At 46.0% G+C, this 17,976-nt stretch overlaps 1 protein-coding gene across 5 annotated transcripts in view; it reads right to left on the bottom strand.

Annotated features, from left to right (window-relative positions):
- Window positions 1-17,976, bottom strand: part of Sytl2 (synaptotagmin like 2) — a 96,836-nt gene that overhangs the window by 45,160 nt on the left and 33,700 nt on the right. For 2 of the 5 annotated variants that reach the window (XM_041640126.1, XM_041640191.1), the window contains exons 2-4: window positions 13,248-13,720; window positions 3,796-3,947; window positions 1,771-1,903 (exon numbers count right to left, since the gene is read on the bottom strand). In XM_041640126.1, the coding sequence (XP_041496060.1) occupies window positions 1,771-1,903; window positions 3,796-3,947; window positions 13,248-13,348 (386 nt within the window). In that variant the 5' untranslated portion in view covers window positions 13,349-13,720. Of the gene's footprint in view, window positions 1-1,770; window positions 1,904-3,795; window positions 3,948-13,247; window positions 13,721-17,976 lie in introns of those variants that run through there. The other 3 variants (XM_041640548.1, XM_041640419.1, XM_041640482.1) reach the window with 3 other exon arrangements.

Below are 17,976 nucleotides of genomic sequence, written 5' to 3'. Positions count from 1 at the left end.
ACTCTAAGATTTATGCCCAGTTTCTTGGTCATGTCTGTTTAATGGCTATGACTTTTCTACTTGGGTTTCTAATATTTTCAGCCTCATCTTTTTATTTTTTTTTTATTAAAATAAGGACTTTACCCATCAGGGGCAGAGCAGGCAATGGGGGTAGGGGCAGGGGACACCAAGAGGAATGACAGAGTGTCCTGAGTTTCTCGAAATGCTACATTCAAGAGTCCACCTCTCTGCTTACTAGTACCTAGTAGTGCTATGAGCTATGTTAAGAATTCTATGTTTACTAGCTGTTTGGCTTCCTACTAACTCTGCTAGCTGATTATCAGTCTCATATAGCTGTGGAAGTAGAGTCTGAAGAAATTAAGTGGTCATTACTATACGGTCACGATACCAACCAGCAGCGGTTAACAAGGTGCCTCAACCTCGAGCCAACATGGCAGACCAGCGTAGATGAAACAGAACATTACAAATATTTTGGACCATTTGGAGTCCTGGCCTCCAGCTGCTCTTCCCTGCTAGAGATCTTCACTTTCCTTCTGATTTGTGTAACTGAAAGCTGTGTCAAAGTTGTTTACCAGCTCTGCTTCCCGAGCACGTGTTGCCTTGCCTTGAGGATCAGGGGATAAGGTTTTCACCTGTTGGCCCACCTGACTGTTGGGTGTATAAGCCTCCATGGTGCAATGGAATGAAGGGCTTCTCACCAGTGACTAGAGGTATGTGTCTCTGTCTGTGTGTGTTTGTGTGGTCCAACCTCCAGCCCCTTGCCCGAAGCTTGGGAACTGTATGGTAGTGCATAGAGCGCAGACAGGCCTTGTACGCTGCAACAAATAGTCCTGGAGGAAAATCAACACCCACCACTCATGAGAAGTAGGCAGTTAGCAGACACCTTATTAGAGTCAGCATGCCATTACCCCTTGGCATAACTTTATTCATAATTGACTCCGAAATGCCTGTCGGTAGCTGTGTTATATATAGACCCTTCCTTGCCTATAAACATTGGAAATATCTCTGTTCCCATGTGGCCTTGGTCTTGGATCTAGACTCAGTGTGTCTGAAGTCAAAGACACTGACTTCGCGCCAGTAGTAGGTTCCAAAGTGAGTTGTCTCCACTGAGGCACTCCTCCCACCAAAAGACAGTAAGTGTCCCTTGAAGAGAGTGGCGCTAACGAGAATATCTTTAAGGACGCGAAACAACTGATTCAGCATCAAAAGTGGAACAACACAGCCTCCCAGTTGGCTGCTTCTTGAAAAGGATGGACAAATAGACGCTTAAGCCATCAAAAGGTCAAAACTGAAAATACAGAGGACACCCTGCGTTTTAATGAGGCAACTTGCTACCTATGATGTGCTCACTGTCCTGCATACATGAGAACCAGCTCTGACCGGTCTATATCATTCCCGTCCATCTTTGAGCTTCTTCCATCACACTAGACATAACAGTATGATTGCCATTCATCTGTCCCCTTAGATGAACGGTAACCCGCACAGACCTCTTCAGTCTACTCTAGGAAAAGCCTACACGCCAATGAAAAACCACCACTCCTGGCGCTGGAAGAAACAACCACTTAATACTTTGATACCACAGTGGAGATCTGTCGGAAATTCTGAAAGCCAGGGAAGAGTTTGGTTCAGGCTCCATTCTTGCGGGGGCTCAGAAGTTCCCCCAAACATTACCAATCTCCACATCGGTGACTCCAGTCCTTCATCTGTACCCCAAGCCCACATCTGCCTACATAGCACAGCAGGCCACCAAACCCACCCGTTCTGGCTTACCTTGGGCCTGCTGGAGCTGTGTCATCTTCCGGCTCTTCCACAACAGCCAGCTCTGGGGGGAGGAGAGCATCTTTGTTGACGTTATTCACCCAGCTTTCTTTGGCCCTCATTGCTGTGTCCTTACTCTGCTCGGCTGAAACAGGAAATAACAGACAGAAAGGTTATCTATCACTTCTACAATCTATACCCTTCCTTCTCCTTGGCTCCCATTAGTAAGGGCTTAGATCTGAACCTTGGGCCTTGTAAGTACCAAGGTTACCGACAACTGAGTCTCAGAATCAAAATTATAGCTGTGAGAGAAGACAGGAGATTTGCTTGATTTCAGATCCCTGCCTTCCACTTTCCTGAAAGAATAGGTGTACCCTTATAGATACGGGTGACCCTAGAGATGGCTGAAGCCAAGTTCTAACTGCCTCTAGGTTAATCTGACCTACATTGGAGTCAGGACCATTTAGTCAAGAGATGTTCGGAGAGGGAGTAAGCATTGAGTTCCTTACCAAGCATTTACTAAAAGCCTACAATGGGCAAAAAAAAAAAAAACCGGTCAACTCTGGGGTACAACGGAACAATCCTAATTTAGGAGGTCCCCCTCCAGTGCCAAATTCTAAATTCACTGCAACACACTGCTCAGGTGTCATTGCCCCCATAAAGCCTCTGTGCTGTGTCTTCAGAAATCTCTTCTGCCTCTGAATACCCAGCATTCTCCTTACCTGCATCTCTATCGCAGTTAGCATCAACTGAGTGGTGAATAGCAAGCAAGAACTACGCTGAGCTCTTTTTGGACACTGTCTTGTGCGGTGAGAGATATTTTCTATGTTTATACTTAGAAGTTTAGAACCAAAAAGTTCAAGCAAATTGCTTAAGGTCACATGATAAGTGCCAAGAATGCTTTCATCGGTATTAAATGGGCAACATGGGGGCTTCCAGTTTCTAAATGCATTGCCAAATGGAACCTATCCCCTCCTGGTCTTGGCACACATCAGTCAAGTATCTTCAGTTGCAGATGGAGTCCATAGTACTAACCAGTATCACCCAAGATTTCTTAAGGCCTGGGCACATTTGAAAACCAAAAGAGCTTGAGGCAATGCACCATTCATGCTTAGAAGTCAACCTTTATCTGCAAAAGTGTGATGCAGTCCAAAGATTTGCAATCCCAGTTTTGCTGCTTAGCAATAAGAGGACCTTGGGCAAGTTAACTCAGGGTGCCCAATAAAGCTTATAGGGAAAGTAAACTTACCTTACAAAATGCTGCTACCGTTAAAAATAGATAGTTAACCTTCGCTGTATACTAAATGCTTTAAAGATAGTCTTTCTTCTTCATCTGCAAGCTAGACCTAGAGGTTTATAGTGACCAGTCATGAGTTGATTAGAAAGGAGTCAGATAGAAATCTGTAAGGCAAAAACGAAGTGGTAAAATAAAAAGAACCGTAAATAAACTCTTAGAGTCCAGGAAGTACTGCACTGGGCAATGGAAGAAGCGCATGTTAAGAGCCTTGAACATGAAACCTGATTTCTCTCTAAACCTTTGTGTTATTCAGTAGGCTTTGAATTTCCAGAGTTAAAAGTCAAAGAAGGAGCCGGGGAGGGGATTCAGTTGATAAAGAGTTTGCCATGCAAATATAGGGACCTAACCTGAGTTTGATAGCCAGCACCTATTCTAAAAGAGCTACCTGAGGATGACTTCTGCCCTCTACACATGTGCATATACTTGCATGTGTATCCATATATACCTGTGTGTATATATATACACACACCGAGAAAGCCAAAGAAAGATATGCACATTCCTCACAATCCCCAACCACAACCACTACTACATTTACGCCCGGTGCCTAAGAGTTGTGTTCATTTACAGCCAGTCGCCTAACCCAATCTTCACCCATCCAAATCCAAGGCAAGAGGATTTTGAGAGAGAAGGACACACACAATGTGACGTATCCCCAAATGATGTCCTTCAGCAGAGTCCAGTGAAGAGTCTCCCACCCTTTCCCTCCCTTCTTCCCAAACAATTGCTGGCTGTGACCTCACCTGCCACGGGGAGCCTCTTCTTCCTCATGGATGCTCTGATGATATCAGCGCCATGGATTCTGTCCCTGTGCCTTTTAGCTTTAGCTTCGTAAAACCATTGGCCGCTCATATTCTTTAGCTGTTGGTCATCCTTAATTTTTTCAGGCAAATGTCTACAAAAGGAAAAGAGCTTTACTTGCCAAGAACCCTCAGTAAATAAACAAGTCCACTTTGACACTGAAGAAATTTGTAAAGATGCAAGCAAAATGGAGCTCTCAATAATTCATGGTCACAAGCCTCCTAGATGTCTAACAAATGATCTGCTTTGACTGAAAAGCTAATCAAGTGATACCAAGCATGATTTTTAAAGGGTTTTATTTATTTTTATTTTATGTGTATGACTATTTTGTCTGTCAGTAAATGCATAACGAACGTGCATTGCCCATAGAAGAGAGTATCAGAATCCCCTAGAATTGAAGTTACAGGCAGTCATGAATTGTGGGTGCGGGGATTTGAACCAGGTCCCCTACAAGACCTGCAAGTGCTCTTAACTACTCTGTCTGAAACTTCTCAAGAGCAGACTCACTTCTTGGTTGAAGTCTTCTATGTCCACCATTCAGATGTGCACAGCAGAGAGGAACGACGGAGAGTCTCTTTGGCAGCTTCCTCCTCTTTAAAATGGGGTTAAACACCCCATCTCAGAGGGTTTCTCTGAGAATTAGATTACACCACTGAAACCACCCTCTGCATATGCCAAGGGCCTATCAGGCATTTAATGGATCTGTGAGATAAGCAGTTCCTTGGATCTTCTCTTTTCAGTGAAATGAGTTTATCAGAGACTTTACTGGAAGCCTGTACAGGAAGAGGACATGACACTCTGTGTGCTGAGCGCAGGCTAAAGCAAGGAGGTACAGGCAAGATCCATCAATGCCGAGACTGCTTTTAAGAATTCCATAATCATTCATGCTTAGTGAAAAACTAAAACCTAAAGAGCATACCAACTGATGCCCTCCTAAAACATCCCTAGTTGAGACTGGTTGGGGAAAATGGTGTTCTAACCAATGAGTCTTTTAACCACCACATCCCCTAGGCAATAAAATGAGAGTCTCAAAACTATCTTTTCTTACTCATGGAGATAACACTCAAGAGTAAAATTTGATTTAAAAAAAAAAAGCCTTTGGGAAACTTTGAACTCTCCCCAGATAATATGTTGGTCAAATCCAAGTGGGTTTACGATTTTCACTCAAGCTGAGATGCTCCTTGTCTATGTGGCAAGCCTGGATTAGCCAGAGAATGTGAATGGGCCAGGCAGGGGATGAGCACTGAACACAGGCACATCCGGGAATGGAGAAGGAGCCAGAGGGGCAGTCTCCCAGGCCCAGCAATGGCCGCTCCTCTTCCCTAAGTATGCAGGAGGGGACAGCTTCTTTGTCTGTCGTTTGCAAACACTTCACCAGTCTCCCATCCTCTCCCAGTCACCTGGGAAGAAGTGATTTTGTCCCCAATGTGCTCGTCGTGGTCCTGTGTCCAAATCCTGGCAGGGCCAGCATCATTGGTTCCGAGTCCTCGGCCACCACGAGACTGGGACTCTTATTAAACGCTGCTAATCGTTGCACATTGCCTAAGGCTTTTGACCAAGCAGATAGTCCTTGCTGGGCAACTGCTCTCCTTGGTCAGATGGGGCTCCAGGAAGGTTGGTTTTCATTTCATATATATTTGCTTAGTGCTGTACAAAACACTGTGCTCAAAGAGTGAAGGGATGCTGTACAAGGCCCTGACCTCCTGCCTTCAGATTGGCTTTTCGGGGTTGTTCCCCAGCAGACGCTCCTAAACCCCACTCACCGGCACACTCAACTTTGTGTTGCCCTCGAAACTGCTCTGCTGTGACCTGTAGGTTTTTGAGGTAGGAAATCCTGACTGAAAGACTATGGGCTCCGGAGGCTCTCCTAAATAGGGCCAAAGCCTAGTCTGAATTCTGCCTAAACATGATAATGGAAAGGTTAGTGAACTAGTCTGTACTTTAGTCTCCTTGCTTGTAAAGATAGAGGAAGTAAGACCTCCCCTTGAAGACTTCTGAGGTAATTCATTGAAGTGTTTTGCCTGGAAGCACTTAGCAGTGCCCAGCTTTTATAAAGAGACCAGCGACCTCTGGATGTCTTCCCTTGGCTTCTCTGCCCAGCACATTCCTCTTCCTGCTGCTGCAGGCCTAGCCTGAGCATCACAAAGGCGTGATTCCCTTGTCCTTGTTCCCACTAAACCTCCCTTTCGCGCTCCCGCAGATCCCAAGGCTCTGTTTGGACATCTGTTTTGCCCAGGCAGCTGTGGACTCTACAGACTCCTTGAATACAAGGATTACATCCTTATCACCATTTATAGTCTTACCATGAAGCACAGAGACTGCCACAGGGCTGATACCCAGTAACTGTTTGCTGAGTGAGTAAGTCATCCAGCAGTTATGTGCCCGGCAGCCACCCTAGTCTGAGTAAGAAGAGATAATGAAGATCCCACCACTGCCAAGTTTCAGGGGGACCAGACTCCACCATCGTAGGAGGGTTTCTGATGAGGCAGGACTGCTCATCTCTCATCAGAACAGGAAAAAACAGATCATGAAATATGGTTACCTGTCAGCATACCACAAACCCTCACAGCCGAGCTACTCCCGGTTTCTCTGCGTGAGGTTGTTTTTGTTAGCTGGAAAGTACTGTGCAATAGATCCTTTGGAGGTCTTTGCAGCTCTTGGCCTCTCTCATCTTAATAACGGCCTGCAAGGCCCTGGTGTACGCACAAATAGCACAGGCTACTGAGTCATGCCTGTGGAGAGGCACAGCCCCGGAGGAGGGTGGGAAGCCTTGTGGCAAGAACAGGTTTCTGAGTCTTTTGTTTGAAAGCGGTAAATGAATGACAATTCTTTCAAATGTAGTGAGGGCCATTTGGGTATTTCTTAATATGATTATTTCTGCTGGGTTTACTAACCTCTGATTTTTATACCTTGGTCACTTGTCATATTCTGCAGATGATGTGTGACATGGAAGACCAAGTTTGTAAAGATATCAATAGTTCGAATAATCTCCCCGTGGTGGGTGCTAAAATCTCTTCCAATAGTTCTCTCCTTTCTTCAGACTTAAAATTGAGTGAGCCGTATTAGCACTGGATTTTCTCATTGTTGCACTGACTTGTGAAGAATGGTACATTTCTTGGGACTGACACTGTTGGTCCTATACACGCATGTTATGTTTGACAGCATAAAGAGAGCACCGGGTCAACCCTGGTGGGCAGCAAGACATCACCCAGTCCAAAAATGCCACTGTCCCATCAGCCTTCCAGACCAAGCACCCAGTGATGATGCTGCACAATCCCCCATTCTGTCCATCAACATCTGCACAACCTCTGCTTGAGTGAGCACACAACCTGTGCCCGGCATTTCATCCTTCTGATTTCACTACAGATGATTTAGTCCATAGCAAGGGGTGGCCATCATGCCCTGCCATGATTAACCTTTCATGATCTTTTGTTCACTTACTCTTTAATTTCCTAACATATGCCAGGCACATTCTGGGAATTGGGCATAAAAAATCATTCTACAGCCCTGATGGCCAGTGGCCATTTTTTTCAGTGTGTGAGGAATATGCAGACTTACAGCAGAAAAAAAAAAAGGCATTTTCCAGACTGGACTCAAAGTTGTCCCCAGAACCTCCTTCTCACGGCCTGCACACATGCACTCCAACTTCCAGCTTCTTGGCGTGATCGATAAAGGCCTGACATCACAGACAAGACCTGATCAATAATACCTTTTCAGACGTGGGTAGGAAATCTCAGTAGATCAGCCAAAGAGATGTTCCTCTTTATTCTCCAGAGTTAGTCCCGTCCCCGCTCCCAAACCCCCCCCCCCAGTATCTTCTGGGAAAGATGATAAGATTGAGTGATTTGAAAAATTGCCTCATTGTCTAATGAAAGAATGCGGGCCCAGAGAACGTAAGAGATGTGCCCAGGGTAACACAGAGCCGGACCCAGAAGTTAGCTTGGCCCTCAGCAATTCCACCCTGCTTGGTGACACCTAGCAAGCTTTTGGTTTCTAAGGCAGTTACCACGAGTCATTCTTTCTACCATTCTTTCTCTCAAGCACTGATGGAGAATCGGGAAACCACCAGACCTGGAAAGAAAATGAACTGAAGATAAGAAATGCTTTTCCGAGATGCGGGCACATCTCCTGAGGCTTTGGAGGTAGAGCAGCAAGTGTCCCCCTGCAGGCTCTATTTCCCCACCCACTGGAGGGGGCTGAACTGCACTGCTCTGAGAACAAAAGGAAAGTGCACGCGAGGCTCCCTGCATGCTGCAGTCCTGGGGATGAACCCCGATTTCTTTTTGCATTGCTTTCATGGAAAATGCCGGCAGAGGTCCTGGAAGCCAGTCCTTCAGTAAAAACTGCCTTCACTTAAAAGGGAGCAACGTCCTAAAGAGGCGGCTGAGAATCATCAGATGTGGTGGTGGTTGAGATGGTATCTCCGGCAAACACACCCATCGCTGCAGATGTGGTTATATGCATGTGGGGGCCGGGACGTGGTGCTGGTGTGGTGAGCAGACAGATGTGTGCATCAGTTTCCTGCTGGCAGGGTGACGCAAAGCCCAGGAAACGCCACCTCGGCAGCATGTCATTTTCAAACCATAGAAGTCTAAAATTACACACGCGTGTGTGTAGTGATGTTCCCCGCAAGGGTGGAAAGGGGCCAGGGTAGAAGAGAGGAAAACATCTAACTTGATGTCTGCTTCTCTGTTGACCTATTAAACATCTCCACTCAGGACAGAGTTAGGGACACAGGATGACTTGAGCCCAATGCGTGTAGCACAGAAGACAGAGGCAGCGTCAAGGGTAGCCTGGGGCTGTTGCCTCCCCATGTGCACCCTAGAGACCTTGCGAAGATATTCCCCTGGGTCCATGTTCATATGCTACCACTGACAGCTTGGGAGGTTTAGGAAGTGAACAAGTCTCCTACTTAATGCTCATTTTTATAACCCATGAAGTCAGGGCGGAAGGCAACATACAACCTACGTCATCCCCAAAGTGTCTTGCGTGGATTTGAACATGAGTAACTGAAAGCATCAGATGTACAGAAAGTGGCAAACCAGCTTCACTGAGATATAAACCTTACCTACAGCCCCACCGACAAGGATGGTGAATCAGTGCTGGGCTTTGTAGAAAACAGTGCAAGAGTCCTCCATTGACAGCCTCATGGCTACCGGAGGACTTTATTCCCAATACCCAAACAATTAACATATGAAAGTCATTCCCAACTGAAACCCTAGCGCATGGGAAGCTGAGGTAGAAGGAACAGCACAATTAGAAGCCAGCCTGGGCTACACAATGAGGTTGGGGAAGGGGATGGAGAGATGACTCAGTGAGAAAAATGCTTTCCCCACAATCCTCAGAACCAGCAGGAAGCGGGGTACAGAAGCTCACATCTACAATCTCTGTACTCCTGCAGCGAGGTGGGAGGCAGAGACAGGAGAATCACTCAGGTCACACAGCCTCATGCCTGTAGTGGGGAACAAAAGAGACTGTCTTGCAGAACTATGGAAGTGCGAGGCCAATACCCAAGGTTTCCCTCTGCCCTGTTCATGTATACCATGAGACACATACCTGCCTGCATTCACACACACACACACACACACACACACACACACACACACACAGAGAGAGAGAGAGAGAGAGAGAAGAGGAGAAGAGACATTCATGGCAGATTTGCCTTTCTAATAATAACTATAATTAATATATCACCAGCTTGGCTTAGACAAGAGAAAAAATAACTGAAACAGTAAAATCATGTTAGGAGGACAAAATTTAGATTTTCAAATTTCCAATCCATAATCCTTTACATGGATAAAGGTCATAGGATAGCAAATTCCTTAAGGGCTGGAATCTTGCCTTCTGCAATCATTTTCAAATATCAATACAGCCCTGTCCAGAGCAATCTCTTACTTATAAGATAAACAATTAAATGTCACCGTATTAAAGGCAGTTGAGACATTGAGGAGTAATTCCCTGATAACTATTAGGCAACATTCTCTATGTCTTTTGAGAGGCACAAGCTGAGTGCTGGGAAGGAGGATTCAAATGTCCCCATCACCCTTTGCAGGCCGGGAAGATTAAGAAGCATCCTTACAGTCGGACTTAGGATCTGGTCACGCTCAGCCTCCGAGCTGAAGCTCAGAAGAAGGCTCAGAGACCTGCCCCAATTGGCCACAGCTGGTCAACTGCCGGCGCTGGGATGTGACTGACTCCATGGTTTCTGTGTTGTGACTGGACTCTCATTGTTCGGTTCCGAAAGAAAACTTTCAACGAGTAGCATGAGACGGGCGTAAGGCGCTAGACCAAGATCGTGGCTTTGTCCCTGACCAGCTGTGTGATCCTGGCAATTCACTACCCCCCGCCGCCTGCTTTGCCATCCGGCCTGTCCATGAAATGACTGAGGCAGATTAACAACAGCATGTCTTGCCAGAGCTATCAAGCCATAATCTACCAAAGAAGGAAGACAGACGGTGACAGATTACAGAGGGGCTGCTGAGCCAAAGCCCTAGGAGGATGATTTTCAGAAACTGGAGACCCTGTCCGGGCAGAGACCGAGAACCACCCCTAAAAGCCCCTTTGGTCCTCAAGCAGCTTGGTTGGGGAGCAAGAATCTTCTTGTGTGTTTCATCAAATGGGCTCTTCCAGTAGAATCCAGTCCTGTGACCGTCTGGCCTTTCTAGTGAATGTTGTCACTAGTCCTAAGGTCCTGGTCCCACCTGTGGTCAAGTCCACAAGAAATTCCTGGTTCCTAGGTAAAAAAGATGCCCAAGAAGTGTCAGCAACTAGGGCTGACACAAGACTTTTTGTCACCTCTAGGCTTCTTCCTATCATGTTTTTTATAACAACAATAAGTCATCAGTGCCAGGAACCCCCAGAAACTTGCCAGGCCCCTTCGGAACAGCATCCCCCAAGGGTGGTCTCCCATGACACACGGCACTCCTGCAGACACTGTGGCCTAGCTGTCCTTTGGCCCTAAGTGGATGGTACAGTCCCTGCCTTGCCAAAGCTCAGGGCTGTTTCGAGTACCACAAAGGATAAAGTTTAGCAAAAGGCTTGGAAACTGTGAATGGGTGGAGCATTCATGCTACTGGAAAGTTCTAACGGCAGAATTGATGTCAGTCCTCTACAATTCTGGGGAGATGCCACGGAGAGCTGCAGCTGACATGGGAGATCCCATCTGCAGGATTACAGCTCCGTGTCACGACTGACACGCCATTCTCCACCGGCATGTCTCGGGGAGAGAAGTCGGTAGCCACCAGGATTCAACTCTCACCTCCTAGTTGGGCAAATCACCCGCCTGTCACATAGTAAATTTCCACATGTCGTCAGCTGGGGTTTTCATATCCCGCTCCGTCACTCAAGGGCTCAAAAGAGTGCAGGATCAAGAGGAAGGATGAGCAAGTGAAGCCCTTTGTGACTGGCCAATCACCGTTCGCTTACTGTCCTCGGTAGTAGTCATCAGACATGCCGCAGTGCCCGAACTGAGCTGTTCTCTAAAGCATTCGTGTTCAGAGTCAACACAGATAAATCATCCTTTGTAGCCCTTCAGGAAATAAGAGCACGGCTTATTTTTCTTTCTGGAAGACCGGGGTTGGTGCTGTTAAGCTAATACTGCGAACTTAGATTCCAGGGACGCTTTCACTGCTTTCAAAGCCCATGATTACAGAGACAGGAGGAGACTGAACCCAGACCCTAGAAGGGACAGAGAGGAACCGTCATGCAGCACCAGGCTCTAGGGTTCTCTCTACCGCGGAGAAAGTGGTAGGGATGTAGACAGGGAGCATGTGCGTTATATTGGAAAGGGATAGTGGGTCAAGTTGGCACTTCTCTTTGAAGGACCCAAGTCAAACGGAAACCTGACCTGTTTGGAGAGCACTTTACACTTTGCTCTGAGAACCAGCTCGAGCAATTCGCAAAGGATTCAGAAATATGAACTACTTCTCGTAATTTTTTTTTAAATTTTAAAAATTAAAATTTAACTCAGGTAACATAAAAATAAAAAATAAGATAGTAGATATAAAAATACATGCCAAGTTACTGTAGTAACACATGCTCATAAATCCCTGTTCATGAGTCTGAGACAGGAAGATCCTGAGTTTGAGACTAGACTGGATTATATAGCAACACTGTCTCAATCTCAAATTTCCCTCTCTCTCTCTCTCTCTCTCTCTCTCTCTCACACACACACACACACACACACACACACACAACTACCAACTACATTTCTTCTCCTTTTCTGCTTTTTAATCTTCCCCTTATTTTGTATGTGCAGTATGGGGGGGGGGGCATTCATGCTCCTGCACGGACGCAGAAACACGTGGAAACCAGAGACTGACAATAGGTTTTCGTCCTCAACTGCTCTCCAATTTGTTTCTTTGTACAGTTTCTCACTGAACCTGGAACCCACTCATTCAGCTATATGGGGTAGCCAGTAAGCCTCAGAGACTGTCAAATTCTGCCTCCCCAAAACGGTATTGTAAACACATGTGGCCATGCCTGGTAGGTCGTTATGCTTAGTTGCGAGCACTTGAATGACTGACCATCCCTCCAGCACCTTTTTCTATTGGTTTGGGTTTTAATTTTTGGTTTTTTGTTTGTCTCTTTGCTTGCTTACTTGTTTTTAATTTTTTGAGACAGGATTTCTCTGTAGCTTTGGAGCCTGTCCTGGAACTAGCTCTTGTAGACCAGGCTGGCCTCAAACTCACAGAGATCTGCCTGCCTCTCTTCCCAAGTTCTGGGATTTAAGGCAGACACCACCACCCAGCTATTTGTTTGCTTTTTAAGAGATAGGGTTTTATATAATAACCCAGGCTAGCATTGAACTCCAGGCAATCCTCCTGACTCAACCTCTCAAATTATAAGGCTATAGAACAGACATACGCCATCATTCCTGGTTCTGTGCCTCGTTTTAAACAGAGTCAAAGGCATACGTGGCGCATTTCTTTTTGGGGAAGTCAGATCTCTCTGCATTGCCCATACTGATCTCAAACAGTGAGCTGAAGAGATCCCAGCTCACCATCCTGAGTAGCTTGAACTCCAGGTCCACACCACATGCCTGGGTAAAGTTTTCAAGAGATCCTATTTCTTCAGGCACATAGTAGGTAAATTAAGAAACAGCAGGAGCTGGGTGGTGGTGGGGCACCCCTTTAATCCCAGCACTTGGGAGGCAGAGGCAGGTGGATCTCAATGAGTTCAAGGCCAGCCTGGTCTACAGAGTGAGTTCCAGGACAGGCCCCAAAGCTACACAGAGAAACCCTGTCTCGACAAACCAAACCAAAACAAAACAAAACAAAAAGAAAAGTTCTGTCCAGGAAGTTAGCCTAAAATTGGAATGGGTGCGTTTACGTTGCAATACAAACTACCAGTTACAGCTGAAAAGGAAACAGCCCTATTTTCTGTGGACTCTTACCTGACTCTCTCCTCTTCAGTCCTCTTCAGGGCCGCATCCCGCTGCAGAACCTTTAAAATGGCATCTTGTTCCTCCTCTGTTAGGAAGCTTAAGTCAATCATTTTGAAGTACACACAGGAAAAGAAACAATTGTAGCGAATGTGGCTTGGGATTCTCAGGGGAAAAACAGTTATAGAAAAACTATAACCAGGATGATTGCAGGATACGAAAATGAAATATTGTCTTATGGTGGTAAAAAGTCTCGTCTGTGCTCCACAAAAGTTTTAAACAGATGACATCAAAATCCTAAAAATAAGGTCCCTCGAGGTAGTAGCAGTCTGTGGGATGACGAGCAGGTCTCAAGAAGATGCTGCACTCCTTGTGTGTGCCTTCGTCAACATTCCTGGAGTGCACCCTCTCTGTACCAGTCTTAGATATGAACGCTCCATGAGCATCACCATCTTGAGTGACAGACGCTTTGGGGCATTCCTGACCTGGAGGATGACGAGACAGCAAACACCAATCAATGAGAAGAAATGCCTGCCTGTAACCGCCGCTCGGTGGTACATTTTAAAATGACCAGAGGTGATGGTTTCGGAGAGGAGGAAACCAGTTCTGCTAGCCTCCTGAGCTCAAGGTCAATGGTTGAGCGGCAGGAATCCCCTCTCTAGAAATTCCTGCCTAACACGTGATGCTGGCATTCAACAGGCCCAGGGAGATTCCACCTCAGGCACCAAGGAATTATGGGAAATGGAGAGTCTGAGGGCTGGCCACTTTGCAGATGGGAGCATTTCGCTGGCATGGATCTGTGTTCGGCAGTGCAGCAGAGCTCACCCTGGTCAAATCTACAGCATGTTATAGTTACTGTCAGCTCAACTGCTCCCCTGACCTTCACAGGGCCTGGAGGAACCTGCCAAGCTTGCCTTTCTTCATTTCTGAACACTTAATGCTAGGCACATATAAAACTGGGGGAAAGGAAGAAAGAGATACAGTTCCAATACACCCCCACCCTCCCGGGTCAGCACTCATGAGTCACAAGGTAGGGAAGAATCCTGTTTTGCTAGAAGCATCCAAAAGATGGGTGAAATAAGAGGCTGAAGTTTGAAGAAATGCCACAAGGAAAGATCTTAGAGATGATTTACTTGGGTATGGCTCCTTTTAACAAGTCTAGAGCGGCCTATGTAGAAGAGACACTCAAAGCCACGGGCTTAAGTCATCCTTAAAGCACCCCTACTTAAGAAGAGGAGGAAATGTGTACACAAGAGAATGAACTTTATGCATAGGTGCCTTGCAAAACAGTACCGGGCAGCTACCATAAGCACTGGCTTGCTAGCTAGAAGCCACTGATCAAGTTGTTCTACCCCGGGTTTTATACGCTCCTTTATACTCAGCATTAGGATGTCCTATGCAGACAGCACTGGCTAAGCAAAGCGGTGGCTAGGAAAAGAACACTTCTTGCACCCGGCACAAAAAGTAGCCACTAAAAAGACATTCTTGCCTCCCTTTGGAGCCCACGCTTTTGTTGCTAAATAAGAGCATGCTTGGTCAAATCTGACTCCACTTTTTGCTTGTTTTTGTATTTTTCTTCTTATTATTTTTAATTTGTTTTGATTTCCATTTTTTTGTTTTTTGTTGTTTTTCTTGTTTCCTTCTTTGGTAAAGAGAGAGAGAACATGACGTTGGGTAGCAAGGGAGGTTGGGAGAATCTGTGAGGCATAGGGAGAGGGGAAAATATGATAAAAACATATGGTATGAAAACAATTTTAATACAAATTTTTAAAGGAGAAAGTAAATGTTCACACACACCAATATTGTGCTTGGCTCTGTTTTCCAATTGTCTTTGTAACATAAAATTTGAGATTCATAAACAGAAACTGATAACTTTGTTTCATTTTCCTATAGTTTTTTATTTTGCCACAGAAACTAAAATACATTATTTTAAAAGTCTCTTTTTAAAATCTTCATATACTTGCATAGGCTATACCTTCCCTGTCTACCTTGGAATCTGCTCATCCTTCAGGAAGATCAAAGTTATCTCCTCCATGAAGCCTTCACTAACTTCCATAGCCAGGAATAAAACCTAGAATACATTAAATTATTGTTGTTCCTAACTTTTCACGCCCTCCCTGTAATAGACTTGAGCCTGATCCGCCTGAGTCAAGATCACTCTGGCAGACCCACAGCTACAGAAGAAAGAAACAAATGCTTATCACTAGAAGCCGCTAAAGCTTCACATTCGCAACAGAAGCCTATCTGATACAAAAGCCACCCCCTTTGCCATATACAAATATATGTGTGTATATACACATGTGTACATATGTGTGTATATACACATGTGTACATATGTGTATATATACATATATAAATATATTTAATCAATACATATGGATATTTATGTCCTTTATCTAGATATAATTACAACAGTGAGTGTTTTATGTTACCGAGAGAGAGAGATACACTACTATAATTGCTCTCCACCCCCTATTTTACTAAGTCCAGTAACCACGTGAGAGAAGGGGGTTTGGTTAGAGTAGGCCTCACTGACATGACATTTGAACAACACTTGAAAAAGATGAAGAGATACGCCATGCTGATATCAGAGCGCCCTGAGGTGAGAGGGGAAACCCACAGATTGTCTAGGGTTGGGCATCACAGAGTGAGGAAGGATAACAGGAAGAGCAGGTCAGAGAGGAAATAGTCCAGACTGCATTGGGTGCTGTAAGGACTGTAGGTCCCGGCTCGCAGTCTGAAATGGAGCAGTGTTGAGAAAAGGCAGATAAAGGAAGAAGGGAACGAATGTTTCCTGGTGCCTCCAGCATACCTGGTACCCATTCTGCCTCTCCATAGGATGGAGCTGAGTGCCTCCAGCATCCCTGGTACCCATTCTGCCTCTTCATAGGATGATGCTGAGTGCCTCCAACATGCCTGGTACCCATTCCATAGAGGGATGCTGAGGTTGGTCCTGTATTTTCACAGAGCCTGAGCCCAAAATAAGGCTTTCGTCATCAAGTGAGACAGGCATTTGCCAATTGTTTTATCATGATAGATGACCCTGTTGCTGGCATCTCATTCAGTGCCCACTTCCACACAGACTCATCAAAATGAGATGAAAAAATCAACTTTATCTGCCTGTAGACTGTCATTCCTTTCAAACACAAAGGCTCATGACTATAAGCAAGTATTATGTTGCCTGAAGTGCCTAACTCTCTTTCCACACCCTCCCTGTGAAGAGGGGATAGCAATAACTGTAAGGAGGGGAAGCCAAAAAGGAGCATTCCTATATTCATGGGGATCACTAATTCACGTGATCCCCAGAAGTAGCCCAGCGGTGAGCAAAGAGTTCCCCTTGTGTTCAGCCTCCCACTCATCTTCAGCATGCTGCCAAGTGATTGTTCTGTGTATGACTCAGATCCAACAAAAACATATGTGATGCTGAGAACCCTTGGCCGTCTTTCCATGGTCCAATTACTGAAGCTAAAAGGCCTCAACGTGGCCTGGGAAATCACACCTCTTTCTTCCTTGAGTTCTTTTCCTTCTGAACCAGCTCTGATGAGCATCTATAGCTCCTTTGGCCACTGGGTCTTCGCGCAGTCTAGTCTGTCTTTCTCGGTCCTGATTTCCACGCCACTTCCTGCACTAGGCACCTCCAACAGCTCTAGACCAGGCTGGCGTCCCTCTGCGTGCTCTATCAACATCTGGTTCAGAGTATCTACGGTGACACTTCAAACTCGGGGCTGCTCATTTGCCACCCACCTGCTTGGAGGTGTGGTTTGGATTTCTGAGAGATTTGTGTCCTCAGCAACTGCCACCCAAATAGGAATGAAAGAAGCCCAGCGATACAGAAGGGGAACTGGAGAGCTCTGAATGCGGACTGTGTGACATTTTCTGTGTGTCATCTCTGCTGTGGCTCATCTGTAAAAGGGCATGCCCCTCCCATCAGCAATCAAAAAACTGAGCCTGAGAGAGAAACTAGACCACAGCAGCACCTGCTTTTGCTGATAGCAAAGAGGAAATGGGGGTGGGGAGTTGCGGCCTCAACCTCAGTCGCCTTGCTGATTTGACTCCTGTTAAAGCCTGGGTAGCTAAAGACTCTCTTTCCCAGCATGCTCTGCCACAAGAAGGGAGCTGTTGGCGGTGGTGTATCAAACAAGGCCCTGTCAAGGGGCTGAAAACTCACGTCAGCAGTGACTCTCACATGATGAGCTATTCAGAGGAAAAGCAAATAGTTCTGGCTGTCCCATGACATTAAGGATGAGAGCTAAAAAGAAGGGTGGGGGGAACCCGCTGGATGATCGAAAAGGAACAGAAACAGACGTGTCTGAGCAGGAGAGAATGGAACTTCACTAAAAACATGATAAAAATAAATAAAACAAAAACAAGAAAAGCTCTGCCCAGTCACCTCTCATTCCTGGTAGTAATACAAGCCCCATGGGACACAGAGCTAAAAGCCTCATAACCTTTCTAAAGCGCACTGGCGTTGAAGGGTTCATGGACTAACCCAAAGGTGCTGCAGGGGACACTGAGGAATGAGTCAGCACCCTCAGAGTCCTTGCCTGCCTCCCTCCCAGCAGAAAGGCCCCCCTGAATATCCTACAGCGCAGGCGTGTGCGACCAGGCATAAACACAAACGCTTGCACCAAGGTGGAGCCAGCCTGCAGTTCTACAATGTCGGCTTCATTTCGCCCTGCCATCTGGAACCACATTTATCTCAGCGTTCCTTCACATCCACATTGCTGCTTTTCTCCTCTGT

This window comes from Microtus oregoni, unplaced genomic scaffold (genome assembly GCF_018167655.1).
Source record: "Microtus oregoni isolate MIOR12 unplaced genomic scaffold, Mior012 000000F_ref0000247, whole genome shotgun sequence".
Lineage (NCBI taxonomy): Eukaryota > Metazoa > Chordata > Mammalia > Rodentia > Cricetidae > Microtus > Microtus oregoni.
The sequence above is the reverse complement of the archived record's forward strand: the minus strand, read 5'-3'. Positions and strand labels throughout refer to the sequence as shown.